This window comes from Coregonus clupeaformis, unplaced genomic scaffold (assembly GCF_020615455.1).
Source record: "Coregonus clupeaformis isolate EN_2021a unplaced genomic scaffold, ASM2061545v1 scaf0211, whole genome shotgun sequence".
In the NCBI taxonomy this organism is placed as follows: Eukaryota; Metazoa; Chordata; class Actinopteri; order Salmoniformes; family Salmonidae; genus Coregonus; species Coregonus clupeaformis.
Genome location: NW_025533666.1, coordinates 101816 through 120410, shown reverse-complemented (window position 1 = coordinate 120410; position 18595 = coordinate 101816). Strand labels below are relative to the sequence as shown.

At 42.5% G+C, this 18595-nt stretch overlaps 1 protein-coding gene across 1 annotated transcript; it reads right to left on the bottom strand.

The window, feature by feature from the left end:
* Nucleotides 1-166: 166 nt before the first annotated feature.
* Nucleotides 167-18540, bottom strand: LOC121571750 (integral membrane protein 2B). Its single transcript, XM_041883411.2, has 6 exons — nt 18248-18540; nt 2614-2745; nt 2186-2398; nt 1942-2052; nt 1583-1733; nt 167-1142 (listed from the first exon to the last, which is right to left on the bottom strand). The coding sequence occupies exons 1-6, from the start codon at nt 18326-18328 to the stop codon at nt 1054-1056; spliced, it is 777 nt and encodes a 258-aa protein (XP_041739345.1). The 5' UTR covers nt 18329-18540; the 3' UTR covers nt 167-1053.
* Between the last annotated feature and the right edge of the window lie 55 nt (nt 18541-18595).

The window sequence follows — 18595 nt, the reverse complement described above, 5'->3', positions numbered from 1 at the left end:
GAGAACGTGTTCTCAACTGGCTTACCTGGTTAAATAAAAGGTTAAATAAATAAATAAAAATCCTGCCAAAGGGGGTGGGGTTGCAATCTACTTTATGACCAGCATCTCTGTGTGGTCTGTCAGAGTAAAATGTGGCATTAAGGAACACACTGGCCAAACTAGAATATCCGTATTACTGGTTTAAGATTTATTGTGGTGTTGGTCATAATCTTTAGAGGTTATATACAAATTAGTACGAGTGATTAAAAAAAAATATTCAAAAACTGGTACATTTGGAGAAAGAAAGAAAGAAAACAAAAAAACAGGTGAAATAAAAGTGTTACTGTTGTATAAGAATGAATAACCTTCTGATTTTAATTCTTTAGACAATTGTCTTGATTTATGTTTTCTTAAAGCTAGATGAAAGAAACATTTATCCACACTCTTATCTTAAGATGTTTTACAGTTAAGAAATCATATTTGCAGTATATTAATAGTTACAGCAGACAATTAAAATATAAAATCTAGAAAACTCCCTGGAATAGTCCCTTCTAAAACCAGGTTCAGTGGTACAAAAGTATCCATTTGCCATGCCTTTGCACATTTTCATTTCTGTATTAAAAAATACAATTAGATGATTGTTTAATTAAGTCTATACCATACATGTTCTGCGTCAATTCAACCCTTAATCCCTGTTTTTGATCCCAGTAAACTAAACATAGATCTCAAATCATTAGTGAGGTTTACATTTCTGACAAGCTAGCAGTCCCGCCCTCGAAAAGATCCTTCCTAAAATAGAACCCTACGGTCTTTTGTTGAATTGTGTCCGTGCATAATAAAAACAAATACACGCTACTGACTGTTACCCTTTTTTACATGTTTTAAGTAGAGACGAATTGCCCCTTTTCACATTACAATTCTCTTGCACACAAAACTACTTGAAGTAAAATAACAAATGGAAACATTTAAAACAGAGAAATCTACAATTACAAATCTCCAACTGCGCTCCCAGTAAAATGAAGCGAGGTTGTATAGAGACAATGTGCCACTTTTCCCACAGCCACAACGACGTCACTAGGGCTCACAGATCAAGGTCTCCACCACAAACTTGTTCTCAAAGTGACGGATCTTGTGGCAGTTGAGAGCTTCTCTCTTCTGCATACCTGTAATGTGGGGGATGGAGAGGTTAAATGCTGATCTACACCTGATAAAAACCATTATGAGCTGCCACAATGGTGGTTGGTTGTTCATACAGGCTCCTACAAGACTTGGGAAAACATCATTTTGGAAAGGTATGAATCAGATATGTCGCAATGCCCATGTGGTAGTTTTATAAGACGTGTGTGTGCGCGCGAATACATGCATATCTTTGTGTGAGAGGTGTGTAAGGTATGTGAGGTCTAACTGTGTGCTTAGAGCAGTCAGTCGATATCTCATGCAAAGAAGGCTGAATGTAGGAGAAGCCCTTTACCTTTGGGCATGTTCGCATGATTCTTAACTTGTCCAAACAACTATGTAGTGTGCGTGTGTGAGGTGTGATGTATATACATGCGTGTTGTATATGCGCATGTGTGTGTATTTAAACGGGTCTGTGTGTACTGACCCAGGATCCTGTCTCTGCGCTCCAGCTTGTAGGTGTCCTTGCCCTGGCAGAGGTTGTTAATGAAGTATCCCAGTTGTTCCACGTCCTCCAGGCGCTCAGTCACCACCATCTCCTCATGGATCAAGTAGGACTGAGGAAGGTAGGTACCAGCCTGGGGGTACAACATTGAATAACATATCATTAGTATCATGACCTAGTGCTACTGGGAGGTTAATTTCAAAACATTTGTTATCACCGAGACGGTCTTATATCATTATAAAAATAGTATAAGATTACATTGGGTGTCCAGACAAGTGCGTAAGAAATCGAATGTATTACCATCATTATTGTAACATAATTCATAAAGCAGTTCCTGTTACCTTGATGTTGACCAACAGCTCCAGGAAGTCCTTGGGAGGCATGACAATGGAGGTGTTGAGGGGGATGACGTAGCATTTGTTCAGGAACAGGTCCAGGTAGGCAGTCAGTCTCTGTGGAGAGGAGCCAACAGAACAAACTCAGTCAGAGAACAACCTCATGGAACTCCACTAAACACAGACAATCCATGGTCTGGATTGACTCCCGAGTGGCGCAGTGGTCTAATTCAGGAATACGGACTCTTACCCTTTGGAAGTCGTGGACGATGTCGGCAGGGTCGCTGTCGTCGAACTCAGGCACGGGTACGTTGATGAGAGCCACCTCCTGGTCCTCCAGTACGCGGATGTTCTCCTGGATCATCTTGAATCTGGAGGGCAGGTCCACCTCCACATCCTCCTCCTCCAGGATCATCATGTCTTCCTCACGGTACTTCACCCCGCACACAAACACCTGGCCCTCCTGTTAGAAGGGTGGAAACACAGCAAAACGTTTATATTTACACTTATTTACCCTTCTAGCATCATGTCTCTTTTGTCAAATACAAATTTGAATTATGTTGTATTCAAATACAATAAGTTATTCAAAAAAAGTGTAAATTACATTAGAATCAAGCCAGCTATAGTGCATTTAGTAAGCCATAGATAGACGCTGGGGTCTGAGTAGTCCAGTCTCACCTCCAGGATGTAGTACCTGTACAGGTAGGCCCCTCCCACCACCACACCAGACAGCATGAGGGCCAGGCCCAGGCACATGCACCAGCACCAGGCCTTGGACTGCTGACGCACCGGCAGAGCCACCTCCGGATCCTGGAGAAACACGGAGAGAAGAGGGAGGATGTGAGACACAGACACTATTTATTGTTTTTGAAATGTGACAAAGAACAGATTTTAATTCTTCATGTCAAGAGCACAGTTCACCACAGATGTTTCCAAGTCATTCAATCCTCATCTCTTTACTTCTCACCATCTCTACACTCTCCTTTCCCTGCCCTTTCGCGCCATTCACCATGCATTTCTCTCACTTTCCTTGTCCCCCTCACCCTCACTTGCTTGCTTCCAGGCAGTGTAGGAGTGATGGGCACAGGCACCCAAACTAGTTATGAGAGTTTTGGCAACACTCCTGGTTCAAAACAATAAAGAGGTGGGGCTCAATGTTGATAGAGGGTGCAGCACATTGGGAGAGGAGGGGGGAGGGGGGGATGAGTCCAAACAAAGGCTGTGTTTGAGTAAGGGATGAAGAGGGCTCCAGAATCCTCCCCAGAGGCACAGAACAGGGTGAGTCATCATGATGCAAATCAGAGAAACAAATAAGCAACATGAGGGAGAGAGAGAAAGAGGTAGAGAGTAGAAGGAGAACATACAGAAAAACAGAGGGTAGGGAGTAGACCATTTATATTCCCAATACCTTGATGTGAATGATGTCATTGATTAGTCAATTTGTAATGTCATAGCCTGCTTGATCCTTGGACCTTGGTGTAATAAAGCTGGTCTTATGATCCTTCTGAATTAATACATTCAGTCTCAAGTTCATTCCTTTGATTGTTAGGGAATTTGAGAAGGGTAAAATATCTAAAAAGGGCTCTACAGTGAGGTGTTGTCATGATACCAGATTTTTTTTACCAGGGTTAGTATCACGATTCTCGATACTAAAACAATATCAAAACGATACCACTACAAAAAAGGCATATTAACCAAAGTCACAGAATGGCACTTAATCCAGACCGATAAACTCAGCTATTGCTCTGTTCAATAGTTGGGCATCTTTTGAGGGCGGCAGGTAGCTTAGTGGTTAAGAGCGTTGTGCCAGTAATCGAAAGGTCACTGGTTCTAATCCCCGAGCCGACTAGGTGAAAAATCTGTCGATGTGCCCTTGAGCAAGGCACTTAACCCTAATTGCTAATGTAAGTTGCTCTGGATAAGAGCATCTGCTAAATGACTAAAATGTAAATATCACTACATTAGAAATGTTTTACGTCAACATCTTTCAGACAGCCATGTATGCATTAATGAATCAATTATACAATCAATTTGACTTAGTTTTTACCAATCTAACTACATAACATAATGGTAATCATTTCTTTGAATGGTAAATCTCTATTGATAAACTGGGTAAATCAAGATGTAGCCTAGGCCTATTTACAATACAGGTGAATGCATATTCAATAGGAATGTGTGCATGCATTGAGTTCTTGATCTTGTATTGCCAGATTTTACTTGGCTACAGATGACAATCTGTTTCCCTTCCATTTGGGACTTATCTTATGTACTGATCAACAACATTTGCATAGAACATTTACATGTTTTTACATTTACGTCATTTAGCAGACACTCTTATCCAGAGCGACTTACAAATAGGTAGAAGTAGCTTATTTGATCAAAGTGTGCGCCGTCTAACCAGTAATGACGTCATTCATGAGGCAAGAGGACCGCCCGGTCAAGGCTAGAAGGGATCCAGCTTTTGACAAAATAACATCAGATTTGCCTTTTCGTAGCAGGTTAGGAGAATTAACATAGCAGGTTAGGAGAATTAGGTTAAAGTTAAGAAAAGGGTTAGCTTAAATGCAAAAAATTAAATAAAATATACTAGCCATGACTGGGCCGCCCAGTCATTTCGCTGAGGCAATAGGTAATCTTTGGGAGCGACATGAAAGAGACCTATTAAGTAAATGAATAAAGTTTTGGTGGCAATCTATGAAATCAGCATATTTTGCGTTAAGGTATCACAAACAAAGTATCAAGGTTAGTGAATTGAAGACAGCTTAAGCTGTAAGCTAGCAACAAAAGTTAAACTACAAAGCTGGAAGCTACCGGTAACTTTTTGTAAACAGTAATGAACAGTTTCAACATTTCTACATGCCGTGTCACATTATTCAAGTGTGTTAACGTCGGTGCAGCATGAGTGGGGAGCTAACATGATGCAGCCCAGACTCCCAGTGCAGGCTAAGTGGAGCAGGCACGGTGCTTTCGTGCTAAAAAGGGGGACATCGGCTACACTGATAGAGTTGATCTGACAGAAGTACCCAGTGTTTTTTTTTTTTTGAACTACTGAACAATTTTTCATGTTCTAGTATTTAAAAAGTACCGAAGTTTCGGTATACCGTGCAACACTATAGTGCCACCATTCTACTCTCAAATGTGCCTAAATATTTTGCTGTGCGACCTGGACTTTTAGGAGCACCAGTTCGCCTAGAAAAATGTATGATTATAGCTTTAATACTTAAAATATTTTTTGTTGTGCTCATACATTTCTTTGTTTGCACCTACATTTTTTCCAAATTAGGCGCATGTGCTCCTAAGGTCAGCGTAGAGCCCTTATCTAAAAATGGAGGACTGCCACCCGCCCAAAGGCACTGCTGGTTATAAAGAACAGCAGAGTGCTCTGATCCACAGCCATAGACTTTGAGCTGATTGAGGTTGACAGAGGGAGTGAGTCAGGTGGACACAGAACAAACAAAGGTGTTTAACAACCAGCTACCATGGGATTTCACAGACTTAATGGACTCTGACCAGCTATAAGGTCTCCCTTCTTTAAACATGCCAAAGCATGTCCCCCTCCACCACCTGCATATCCCCTTCTGAAGGGGTTTTCTAGGCATTGGTCGACCCCTGGTCTAGCTGACCAAGGTAATGGGAGAGAGTGGGTAATGGCATTGGCGGACAATCATTATCCACCACCAAAGTCTTAACATTCTTCAGTAAAGCCCTGATGGCCAATTTCTCTCCATTTCAACAAGAGTAAGCTCTAGAGTTGGCCTCCGAAGAAGCAAGTTTGCTGACTGAGAACATTATTGTTGAGCCCATCTTTACAGTTGATGAATCGACTAATGAAAAGGTATGACTGTATGAGTCAGCGTTTCTAGGTCAAAAGAGCTCATTAAAGGAAGAGCCCTTATTCTCAACCAAACTTCAGCTGAAAAGCTACAGCGCAAGCAACTCGCCCTTCCCAAGAAGTAAGTCAGCCTGACCTCAATTTAATAACGTCAACACAACTCTCTGGGAGCAGCAGTGGCGTTTCCAGGAAGATCGTAGGCTAATAGCAAAAACCAAGATGGAGAAAGAGCAAGGTGGAGAAAGAGAAACATTCATCCCATTATTCACTCTGTTTGGTCTCCTTGGCTGCAAGTGATGTAGCCTACTAGAGATAGCAATAAATGAATATTTCCTGGGGATTTCTGGGTGCTTTTACTCCTAATCTCTTGCCCATGAGATCAAATGCCAGAGCGGTTTTGCCTTTGTTGAGTGAAGGCGGAGAGTTCCCAGGGATAGGCTTCGACTTACAGTAAGAGGAACTGGTCAAGTCAGACACATCAACTGTTCAGAGGGGACTGTGTGAATCAGGCCTTCATGGTTGAATTCCTGCAAAGAAACCACTACTAAAGGACACCAATAAGAAGAAGAGACCTGCTTGGGCCAAGAAACACGAGCAATGGACATTAGACCAGTGGAAATGTGTCCTTTGGTCTGGAGTCCAAATTGGAGATTTTTGGTTCCAACCGCCGTGTCTGTGTGAGACGCGGTGTGGGTCAACGGATGATCTCTGCATGTGTAGTTCCCACCGTAAAGCATGTAGGAGGTGGTGTTATGGTGCTTTGCTGGTGACATTGTGTGATTTATTTAAAATTCAAGGCACACTTAACCAGCATGGCTACCACAGCATTCTGCAGCGATACGCCATCCCATTTGGTTTGGCCTTAGTGGGACTATCATTTGTATTTCAACAGGACAATGACCCAGACCCAACACACCTCCAGGTTGTGTAAGGGCTATTTTACCAAGAAGGAGAGTGATGGAGTGCTGCATCAGATGACCTGGCCTCCACAATCCCCCGACCTCAACCCAATTGAGATGGTTTGGGATGAGTCGGACGGCAGATTGAAGGAAAAGCAGCCAACAAGTGCTCAGCACATGTGGGAACTCCAAGACTGTTGGAAAAGCATTCCTCATGAAGCTGGTTGAGAGAATGCCAAGAGTGTGCAAAGCTGTCATCAAGGCAAAGGTTGGCTACTTTGAAGAATCTCCAATATAAAATATTTGGATTTGTTTAACACTTTTTTGGTTACTACATGATTCCATACGTGTTATTTCATAGTTGAGGTCTTCACTATTATTCTACAATGTAGAAAATAGTAAAAATAAAGAAAACCCCTTGAATGAGTAGGTGTGTCAAAACTTTTGACTAGTACTGTATGAATATCTGTTGGTCATAGATACCTTAAAAAAGTAGGAGCGTGGATCAGAAGTAAGTATCTGGTGAGACCACCATTTGCATCATGCAGCACGATATCTCCTTCACTTAGAGTGGATCAGGCTGTTGATTGTAGCCTGTGGAATGTTGTCCCACTCTTTTTCAATGGCTGTGCGAAGTTGATGGAATGGATATTGGCGGGAACTGGAACACACTGTCGTACACGTTGATCCAGAGCATCCCAAACATGCTCAATGGGTGACTGGGAAATGTTCAGCTTCCAGGAATTGTGTACAGATCCTTGCGACATGGGGCCATGCATTATCATGCTGAAATGAGGTGATGGCGGCAGATGAATGGCACGACAATGGGCCTCAGTATCTCTTCACGGCATCTCTGTGCATTCAAATTGCCATCGATAAAACGTGTTCGTTGTCCGTAGCTTATGCCTGCCCATACCATAACCCCACCAACGTTGTGAACAGAGTGCCCCATGACATCAGCAAACCGTTCGCGAACACGACTCCATACAAGTCTTCCACCTGCCTGGTACAGTTGCAACCGGGATTAAATCCGTGAAGAGCACTTCTCCAGCATGCAAGTGGCCATCGAAGGTTAGCATTTGCCCACTGAAGTCGGTAATGACGCCTAACTACAGTCTGGTCAAGATCCTGGTGAGGACGACGAGCATGCAGATGAGCTTCTCAAACAGTTTGTGCAGAATTTATTTGGTTGTGCAAACCCACAGTTTCAGCGGGTGGCTCGTCTCAGACCATCCCGCAGGTGAAGAAGACAGATGTGGAGGTCCTGGGCTGGTGTGGTTACACGTGGTCTGCGGTTGGGAGGCTGGTTGGACATACTGCCAAATTCTCTAAAACGACGTTGGAGGTGGCTTATGGTAGAGAAATGAACATTAATTTCGCTGACAACTGCTCTGGTGGACATTCCTGCAGTCAGCATGCCAATTGCACACTCCCTCAAAACTTGAGACATCTGTGGCATTGTGTTGTGTGACAAAACTACACATTTTAGTGTCCCCACCTGTGTAATGATCACGCTGTTTAATCAGCTTCTTGATATGCCACACCAGTCAGGTGGATGGATTATCTTGGCAAAGGAGAAATGCTCACTAACAGGGATGTAAACAAATTTGTGCACAAAATGAGAGAAATAAGATTTGTGCGTATGGAACATTTCTGGGATCTTTTATTTCAACTCATGAAACATGGGACCAACACCTTACATGTTGCGTTTATATTTTTGTTCAGTATAAAAATGCATTAAAAACAGAAACTTCTGCTTCATTAGCAACCAGAGCCTCTGCCAATGACAACATCTGATTCAAATGATGTGGTGGGCCTACATCTCACACCATCGCACCAAAACACACTCAGAGTGATCACATCTCTAGCTGTGGTAGTTCACTGCTTACTTCCTGTACTTCTCAGAGATGGTTTTGTACCCGTCTGGTAGTGTAAGTATGTGCACGAAGCCATGAACTTGACCCAACATGCCAACCGATGGGTTTCAGAACTTCTGAAACACCCCAGTGTCTTCGGTGTGGATACACTCGGTTTGGAGCAAGAGGCTTTATCAAAGTTCTCTCTCATACCATGACCCCCCCTCAGGTTTCCTCTCTCATTGAACTCTGACAGCAAGGCCGCTGCGCTCAAATGAATTTAGTCTCAGTTTTGTTCTCCGGCCAGCTACAATTCACTTCCTCTTTTGTGTTCTTCTGTTCTGACCATGTTTATTTCCCAATTTCCGTGAGAGAAGGGTTAGAACATACACACACCCAGAGGATTGAAGCTGGTACGGGATATCCAAGTAGATATTCATCAGAGGGAGAGAAGAAAAAAAAGAGACCTAATGGTCTTGATAAAGACCAAGGGTCGATAAACAGTTACAATTCAATTATTTTACTCTCCAGCATTTGCTTGAAAATACTTGATGTGTTTTACAGTATGCAGCCTAATCGTTTCCTTATGCCTATACTTTGTTAAATGTTTACTTTGTTAATGTTTACTCTCCCCACTCTGCTCAGACAGAGGTTGGCTTCCCCTCTGCTGCTCTGCCAAGCCCCCTCAGGCCACTGGCTCTTCATCTGGGCTGCAGTCACGCTAGGGTGATGATCAATGCTCTGTCTGTGTGTCCAAACCAGCCATATCAAGGAAACCAATACACACTAACACTTCTGCTTCCTCGCAGATAAATGCTCCGATCCTTATATGGTACGAGACACCACATGAGCTATGTGTTTGAGCTTCAAAGTGTTGTTGGGTCTTCAGCCCTTTGGAGGGAGAAGCCACAACAGACAAACACGTATGCTTTACCTTTGAATATCATCATGGTGGTGGTCTCACATGGTATAGAGGGCACCATATGCTACGTGGGTTGGGAGGGTGTATTTATGAGTTTTAAAATGTTGGTGTGGCCTCTCCTTTCTCCCTATGGCCTTGAGGGTGAACTCAGCTGCTCACATTTCCTATTGTAAGAAAACGAAATAGGTTGCGTCAGAGTCCTCCTATCCCTTGGCTTGTCTTCGTCGTCTAGCCTCTCCCTCTGTTCCGACTAAGACCCATCTGTCCCTCAGGTGTGTTCCTGCAAGTTTACACTTGCTCCCCAACCTGCTGCTGCCACGGATGACGAGGATACAGCAGGTGTGGCCAAGTTTCCAGTATGCAAACTACCTAGGCCTATATCTAATTCAGTGGTACTGACACATGGTCTTCATGATCAAGCTGTGCTGTATTACAGTGGCATTTACAATCTAAAAAAATGACAAAATGACAGATGAGTATAATTTGTTTAACTTCTGAATTTCTATTCCTTTTTGTTATAGTATGCCTCTTTCCCAGCAAGGAGAGAAAATACTTCCCTTTCTACTTTCGCATTGACAGAACGTCTTCATTTTAATGTTCAGGAATGTAACAATACCCTGAAAAGAGGTAGAGTTTCAGTAGCTTGGAGACAGGTAGTCTATCACTGTGTCAAAAGAAGAGCTACAGTTTCAGTAACTCAAGGATTGTCTGTGAAACCTCATCCTTCACTCTGAAAGAGATAAGCAGCGTGGCGTGGGGGGGGGGAGTAAATGGAGTGACATACTGTCAGTCAGTCATTGAGTGAAGTGAAAGCTGCAATATGTAACTTTTCGGCCAACCCGACCAAATTCACATAGAAATAGTTATAGATCTGTCACTCATTGAAAGCAAGTCTTAGAAGTGGTGGATCTCTATGTGTGCTATTTCTACGCTTCCTGTTCTTAAGTTTTGTTTTTGCTTCCCTTACTTTCGGTTTTGTACACCAGCTTCAAACAGCTGAAAACAATATTTTTGGTTATGGAAAAGATACTTCGCAGCGGTTTAGATGGTACAATGATTCTCTACACAATACTTGCTTGTTGTCACAAACTGAAATTAGGAGAACTATTAGAATTTTAGCAACCAGGAAATGGTTTATGCGATTTCTGCGTAGCGCACCTTGAATGGAGTGAATGTAATGAGTGGGTGAGGTTGTCCTCTACTTGCCTTTTCTCTTGCGGCTGGTTGGTTAATCTCTCCCAGTTTTAGTGGTCACCGCCTTGTGGGAGGCACTAGGCTAAAGCTCCCTGGCTGAGTCTGTATCAGAGCAAATAGGGTGTAATCCCCCAGGGCTCCACATGCCTCACAGAACACAGCCGCGTAGAACACACAGCCTCTCAGAACACACAGCCTCTCAGAACACACAGCCTCTCAGAACACACAGCCTCTCAGAACACACAGCCTCTCAGAACACACAGCCTCTCAGAACACACAGCCTCTCAGAACACACAGCCTCTCAGAACACACAGGCTCATAGAACACAGGCTGAGGTAGCAGCATAAGCATGCAGTGCCAGGGTGAGTACTGTGTACCAGACTACCCCTCTGCTCTCCCTCGCATCTACTCCAATTTGCACCCCTCCCCCATCTGACTCTCTTCTACAAGGCCCCAACTGTCTGCTGATAGATCAAATGGTTGTTTTTGGACTGGGCTCTTGACCAGACAATTCAGAATCACATCACACTTGGTTCTGCTGGGGAGCTATGCCTCTATATGTCCACGTGAGAGAGGGAGATTGTGGGGCGCAATGACCCAATTTAAGCCTCTGACCGATAAGCCTTCACCATGGTCATACCATCGTGCTTCCACTCGAATTAACCAAAATCACGATACAATAAACTGACACACCCACAACAACTAGGCAACACAGTACACACACAAGTAAGCACATGTAAATAAACATGCACAGGCAACTAAATCCTCGTCTCCTTCCTTCTCCACCCCAACATGCCCAGAATATCTCCTCAGTAATGCTCAGTGAACGTATTGCCAGCAGGTCTTATTTAAGATAGCCTTGCTAACCACTTTGCTGTCTGAGCCTGATGAAGTTCAGAGCCAAGCCAGCTCTACTGTCCTATAGGCCTTTACTCTGAAAGAATCCCTTGCATAAGACAGAACAAGGCCTAGTCTATGAACTGCTGAATATTATTTGATCCTACTTTGTATTAATTTCTGCCATCTGGGCAGCCTGTTTGTTTAGAAAGTGGCTAGCATAGGAGTATAGGGCCCTATAAAATCTGTTTTATTTTTTCACAAATTCTGTTTTCTCCATTTTGTTCAGGTTTCCGTTTAAGGTTATTGCTCTACAAATCATATTTAACAGAATATCGAATTTTGTAGATTTTTAAAGTCCACAAGAATTCTTAAAACCACATCAGGAGACCACTTTTGAGGTCTGGGAAAAATCTAAAATATTTTGAATTTTGGGTGTAGTTAGCCTTTAATTCAACTGGGCACCAGCCACAGACCTTTACTTGGTTAGCGGTGTTTCTGTAGCGCTCATGTGATTGCAGAGTTTGCAAAACAAAATGGCCACTGGATTGATGCAAATAATCATGAGATCATTCTGCAAGGTAGGCATAGGCTACTTTGTAGTTAATATTTAATTTAAAAGGTTTTGGGGAAAGTCTTTCCATCTAACAGAAGGCGGTTGTCATTACATTAGCATCATCACTAACAGCTACACAAAGTGGTAGACAAATGCGAACACAGACAGGGGCATTCCTGTGCCGTTGCCTCTTCAGAAAGCTGAAGGAAAATACAAATAATTAATGCATTTTGTTCATGTCATATTATAATCTTGGGCAAATTAATGACATTTCTACTAAGTTCAATAGATGTAGTTGATGTCCTACTAAGTTTAATAAAAAAATGTATATTGTTGAATTCCGTTTTAATGTCTGGATTCCGTGATCTATTTGTAAGTCGCTCTGGATAAGAGCGTCTGCTAAATGACGTAAATGTAAATGTGATTCCATCCGCAACGCGGATTTTTATAGGGCCCTATAATATTACCACATTCTAGGGTGCCTCTGTGTTGTTAGTGTGAGTGTCTGTATAATTATGAAGTTGGGCTATATTTACATAATATTAGTGAACTGTTAAGTGGTTGCAGAGCAGCACTCTGGCTTGCTCTTGGCAGAACCCCTGATACACACAAGGCATGTGCAGCTGCCCTGTCTCCTGCCCGCTGCCAAATCACTCTGCGCCCGATAATCAGGCAGAGTGTGAACAGAGCCGTCCCTCCCACTGTCCATCTCTCACGCCATCTGATGAGTTACAGCCACTGACCTTCACATTCCCTGAGACGGCTTTCCCAGCCAGGGAAGCTTCATCCTGCCTACTGGGAAGTGTTGTGAAAACACCTCCCTCCATTTTATAGACGGGTTGGTTATTTAGAAACAAAACCGCAACTATTGGGCAAAACAGACAGGGTTGGATTAGACCAGGGGTCTCCAACCCTGTTCCTAGAGAGCTACCCTCTTGTAGGTTTTCGCTCCAACCCCAGTTATAACTAACCTGGTTCAGCTTATCAACCAGCTAATTATTAGAATCAGGTGTGCTAGATTAGGGTTGGAGTGAAAACCTACAGGACGGTAGCTCTCCAGGAACAGAGCCCTGGCTTAGACTGTTAACATGTAAACTATTTTGTCTCCAAATGTTTATTGAAAACAAATACATTTGCACAATGAGCACTTGTTGTCTCTGAAATACATTACAGTTGTTGGTTAGCTATCAAATTGCCATATTAGCATAGACATGAAATCAGTCAAAACAAGACATGGTATCAATAACAAGATACAATGACCAGAAACAGGCCACCTATGATTCCCCACATGGCAGCTTCTTGTCATTGTTGCTAGCTATCTGACCGTTCAGAATCATAACACACACAAGCCTTCCGGCCACCGATGCGCGCGCATCCTTTTCGTGCCATTGTCAGCCAACCCATCTATGAAGCCCATGAAATGTTGGCTATTTGAATGAAGCCTATGCCTAGTTAACCTCAATGCCACTTGAGGAACAATCCTGAATGGATGTTGCCTATTGGGCCCAGGAGTAGGCTACTTTGGTCCTCTTGCTGTACCTCGAAACTTAAACTCATTGATATAATTGTTTGGCCAGCATGAAAACGCTGACTTCCCAAAGAAAACAAGATAATGGTCAACAAAATAATTACCCCAAAAAGTTCAAAGGAGCAAGCATACTGTAATGATGGGTCTTCTTCATCTTGGTTACTCAAGTGAATCAAGTCTTAAGATGTTCATAGAAACGCATGTGGAACCACTAGGCAAAGCTACAGAAAACCCCCTGCAGGTGAAAAATGCAGCATTAGTTAAAGACCACTTCAAACCAGGGAGGAAGAACTTAAGTGTGATTATACAGATTGAGACAGAAGGACTATATGGCCAGGGGCTAAGAATGTGTGGAAAGGTGAAAACCAAAAGCCTATCTCTGTACAGTTTGAGGTCAAGATGAGAAAAGATAGAGGTCCAATTACACATTTCAGAATCTAGAGGAAAACCACAGAAACTCACTGATGTTGGTGGAATCTCCCACTAATATGAGAAAGTTATGGTGATTTAGGGTGATGGGTCAAATAGTAGCTGATGAGGTTGATACAGATTTTATTGAGTGTATGAACAATACTCCATCACCTATTCTGCCTTCCTCTTGTGATGATTTAGTTGATAACTTTAATAACAAATTAAGGGCAACCATTGATGCCATAGCTCCTGTAAATTTGAAAAAGGCCACATCCAAACAGAGAGCCCCTTGGATGAGTGAGGAAACAAATCAACTAAAAGAAAAGTTACAGAAAGGCAGAGCGGAAATGGAGAAAGTCAAAGTTGCAGGTCCATTATGATATTCTAAGAGAGCAGCTTGGGCATATATAACAAGGCAATTAGAAATTGCCCAGACGGGCTCATTTTTCTAACTTGATCACTATTAAAATCAGAATAATTCTTGAGAGCGCATCTTGACCATTGATGGCCTGATAAATCCTACCCCCGCATATTTCAGAGATAAAATAAACATTAGGCTGGGTATCAGTCAAGCAAGACCTGATGGGAATATTTGATATGTTCCCTAGCCTACCACGCAAAGGCACTATGGATTGATTTTCCCTGGTTGACACAGACATCTACCTGCCTTCTCGATCCTATCCCCACCACGTTCTTCAAAACAGTTTTTAGTTGCATATCTGAAAAAGTGCAAACTATCGTTAATCACTCCCTGTTCACAGGCACTTTCCCCACTCCACTAAAAACTGCTATGGTGAAACCCCTTCTGAAGAAAAGTAATCTAGATTATTCAGCTCTTAGCAATTTTCAGCCAATTTCCAACCTTACATTCTTAAGTAAAATTCTGGAGAAATTGGTGTTCAAACAGCTAAATAATTGTTTAAGTACCAACTCCATTTTTGAAAAATTCCAATCTGGTTTTCATGCCCACCACAGCACGGATACAGCCTTAGTTAAAGCGGTAAATGATCTTAGAGCCAACACAGATGCCAAACAGCTCTCTGTCCTTGTACTCTTGGATTTAGTGCAACATTCGACACTGTTGGCCATGATGTCCTTCTGGACAGACTGGAGAGGAGGGTTGGCCTCTACGGTCCAGTTCGAAATAGGTTTAGGACCTATTTAACTGGTCGAGAGTTTGTCACCCTTGGTGAACATAACTCAGAGAAAATACATATCATGTGGCGTTCCACAAGGTTCGGTTTTGGGTCCGGAACTGTTCAGTTTATAAATTATATGTTACCCCTTGGCAGCGTTATCAGAAAGCACAGCATAGATTTTCACTGCTACGCAGATGATACACAACTTTACATGTGTCACCAGAGGATTTTGGCTCCATGGATCAATTATTAGACTATTAGTGATTTAAATACTTGGATGGCTCACAACTTCCTCTAGCTAAATCAAGACAAGACCGAGATACTTATTGTTGGAGCCAAAGCACAGAGAGAATTTAGCCATACATTTTAATTCACAGGCAATAAACATCAGGTAAAAAACCTAGGTGTTATTTTAGATTATGAATTACATTTTGAATCACACATCAGGAATGTGACCAAAATAGCTTTTTAATCACCTGAGGAACATTGCCAAGGTGCAGCCGTTTCGGTTTCAGGCTGATAGACACACTCATCCAAGCTTTTATTACAAGCAGGCTTGACTACTGTATTGCTCTCCTGTCTGGTCTACCCAAGAAAGCCATTGGTCAACTGCAAAACATACAGAATGCTGCAACACGGGTACTGACCAAATTTTTTATTTTATTTTTTTCACCTTTATTTAACCAGGTAAGCCAGTTGAGAACAGGTTCTCATTTACAACTGTGACCTGGCCAAGATAAAGCAAAGTAGTGCAATAAAAACAACACAGAGTTACATATGGGGTAAAAAAACATAGTCAAAAATACAACAGAAAATATATATACAGTGTGTGCAAATGTAGCAAGTTATGGAGGTAAGGCAATAAATAGGCTATAGTGCAGAATAATTACACTAGTATTAACACTGGAATGCTAGATGTGCAAGAGATTATGTGCAAATAGAGATACTGGGGTGCAAAAGAGCAAAATAAATAACAATATAGGGATGAGGTAGTTGGGTGGGCTAATTTCAGATGGGCTGTGTACAGGTGCAGTGATCGGTAAGGTGCTCTGACAACTGATGCTTAAAGTTATTGAGGGAGATAAGAGTCTCCAGCTTCAGAGATTTTTGCAATTCGTTCCAGTCATTGGCAGCAGAGAACTGGAAGGAATGGCAGCCAAAGGAGGTGTTGGCTTTGGGAATGACCAGTGAGATATACCTGCTGGAGCGCAGACTACGGGTGGGTGCTGCTATGGTGACCAATGAGCTAAGATAAGGCAGGGATTTGCCTAGCAGTGATTTATAGATGGCCTGGAGCCAGTGGGTTTGACGACGAACATGTAGTGAGGACCAGCCAACAAGAGCGTACAGGTCACAGTGGTGGGTAGTGTATGGGGCTTTGGAGACAAAACGGATGGCACTGTGATAGACTACATCCAATTGGCTGAGTAGAGTGTTGGAGGCTATTTTGTAAATGACATCGCCGAAGTCAAGGATCGGTAGGATAGTGAGTTTTACGAGGGCATGTTTGGCAGCATGAGTGAAGGAGGCTTTGTTGCGAAATAGGAAGCCGATTCTAGATTTAACTTTGGATTGGAGATTCTTTATGTGAGTCTCCAAAATGGAGAGCACACATTACACCAGTTTTGAGGTCTCTGCACTGGCTGCCTGTGAGTTTTAGAATTAATTATAAGATTCTTCTATTGGTTTTTAAATCAATCCACAATTGTGCATCCCAATACATGACAGACATGCTTTAAAGTTATCTACCCAGTAGGTCCCTCAGGTCCTCTGGCACTGGCCTTTTAACTACCCCAAAGCCTATGACCAAGAGGCATGGAGGCAGCCTTTAGTTATTATGCCCCCTGCCTCTGGAATAGCCTGCCAGAGAACCTGAAGAGGCTGAAACTGTGGACATATTTAAAAGAGATCTTAAAACATATTTTTAGCTTTGCTTTCCCCTAGGGTGCTTTTTAGTCGTGCAGTTTGTTTTTTTCCTGTAAAGCACATTGCGTTGCATTCCATGTCTGAAATGTGCTGTATTATTAACGCTTGATTTGATTTGACCAATGTATGGAGGTTACATTGGTTCCATTATCCATATTGACTGTATGTAAACCCTGTATTGTTTTGTGTTGTGATAAATGTAATACAATGATGGGCTTGTTGGGAGACCCAAGACACATTTCCCCAAGGGGAAGCAATCTAGGCTATGGGAGAATCTGAATGGGTGGAAGGATAGACAGAACTGTGCACTTAAAAATGTATTGAATAGTATGAGTTAGTGAGGGGAGACAGATGGAGTTATTTGCAATGCAGACTTGCCTGCCACTTCACATCATCTTCTCAAGGGCAACCTGCCCAATTGGCATGGATTTGATGATAAGTGAGTGCCGTCTCACAGCTCCAACTCTTCCCATCAGTTGTGAGCATGTGATGCATGTGCATTGTGTCATGTAGGCCTCGGTCATGCATATTTCATATACCATTTATTCATGTATTTTTGAGATGGTGTAGTTACAATGTCCAAGAGAAATGTCCCCCCTGTGGACAAAGTTTCTTATTTTAGATAATTTCTACAGACCTGGGATCATACCGTTCTTAGAAATTAACGTGTCTGTACACTTCTTGGTCCAACCAACACTGACAAACAGAATGATGACATTTCCGTGTTGATAACCCTTATCATAACGCTACTGCCGTTCTTGGAATGAGAAAGAACAGTTGAGGGTGTATCAATGCAAGCAGCAGGGACTGAACACTGAAACAAGGGCAGGCTTCAAGTGACCAACAAGTCCCAGCTGATCTCCAAAACTCAAAACATGAATTGACAGTCAGCCTGCCATTTGCAATTAAGGGAAAAGAAAGCAATAACTGGCAGCCCCTGTAGGCTATAATTTAACGTTATATAATGGTGGTCAGTGAATTGTTGAGAGCTGATTAAGCAAAAGTCTCAGAACTAACGTTAAATTAGACACATTTTGTCAAATATTACTTTCACTTTCAAATGTATCTAATTTAGGCAATTAGCTAGCTATATAATGTACTGGCTAATCTCTGATATGGCTAAAGGAGCTAACTAGGTGATCGAAGATTTAGCCATCCGTGTCTGTTCAACTGTTATCCTTGATAGCTATTCGCAGAGTCGTATTTACTAACCTTGTCCTCGGGAATGAGGGTTTCGCTGTCCTTTTTCATGTCCTTCTGCCCAAGGGCCGAATTAAAAGATACCTTCACCATCGTCAAATTTGCACTTTGGTTGATTTCAAAAGAACAAGAGCGAGTGTGTTTAGCACGTCGAAGTTGTTTGGAATCTTGCTGATGTAGATAGCTCCTACGACGTCGCAGATAAACACACACAGCTCGTGCTGCCCGACTCAACCAAGTATTCACCTCAACTCAACAGCTGAGCGCACAACACCTAATTAGCTTCCAGCGAAGACTATGTTCTTCAGTATAGATGTGGCTCCGCCTCTTTCTATTTTGGCCTCAGTGACTTCGCCAACA

Coding starts and splice junctions, on each gene's coding strand:
- LOC121571750 (XM_041883411.2), bottom strand. CDS start 18,328: ATGGTGAAGGTATCTTTTAATTCGGCCCTTGGGCAGAAGGACATGAAA. Junction 2,746..18,247: donor CCCTCATTCCCGAGGACAAG/GTTAGTAAATAC, acceptor GTGTTTCTCCAG/GATCCGGAGGTGGCTCTGCC. Junction 2,053..2,185: donor TCGTCCACGACTTCCAAAGG/GTAAGAGTCCGT, acceptor TCCTCTCCACAG/AGACTGACTGCCTACCTGGA.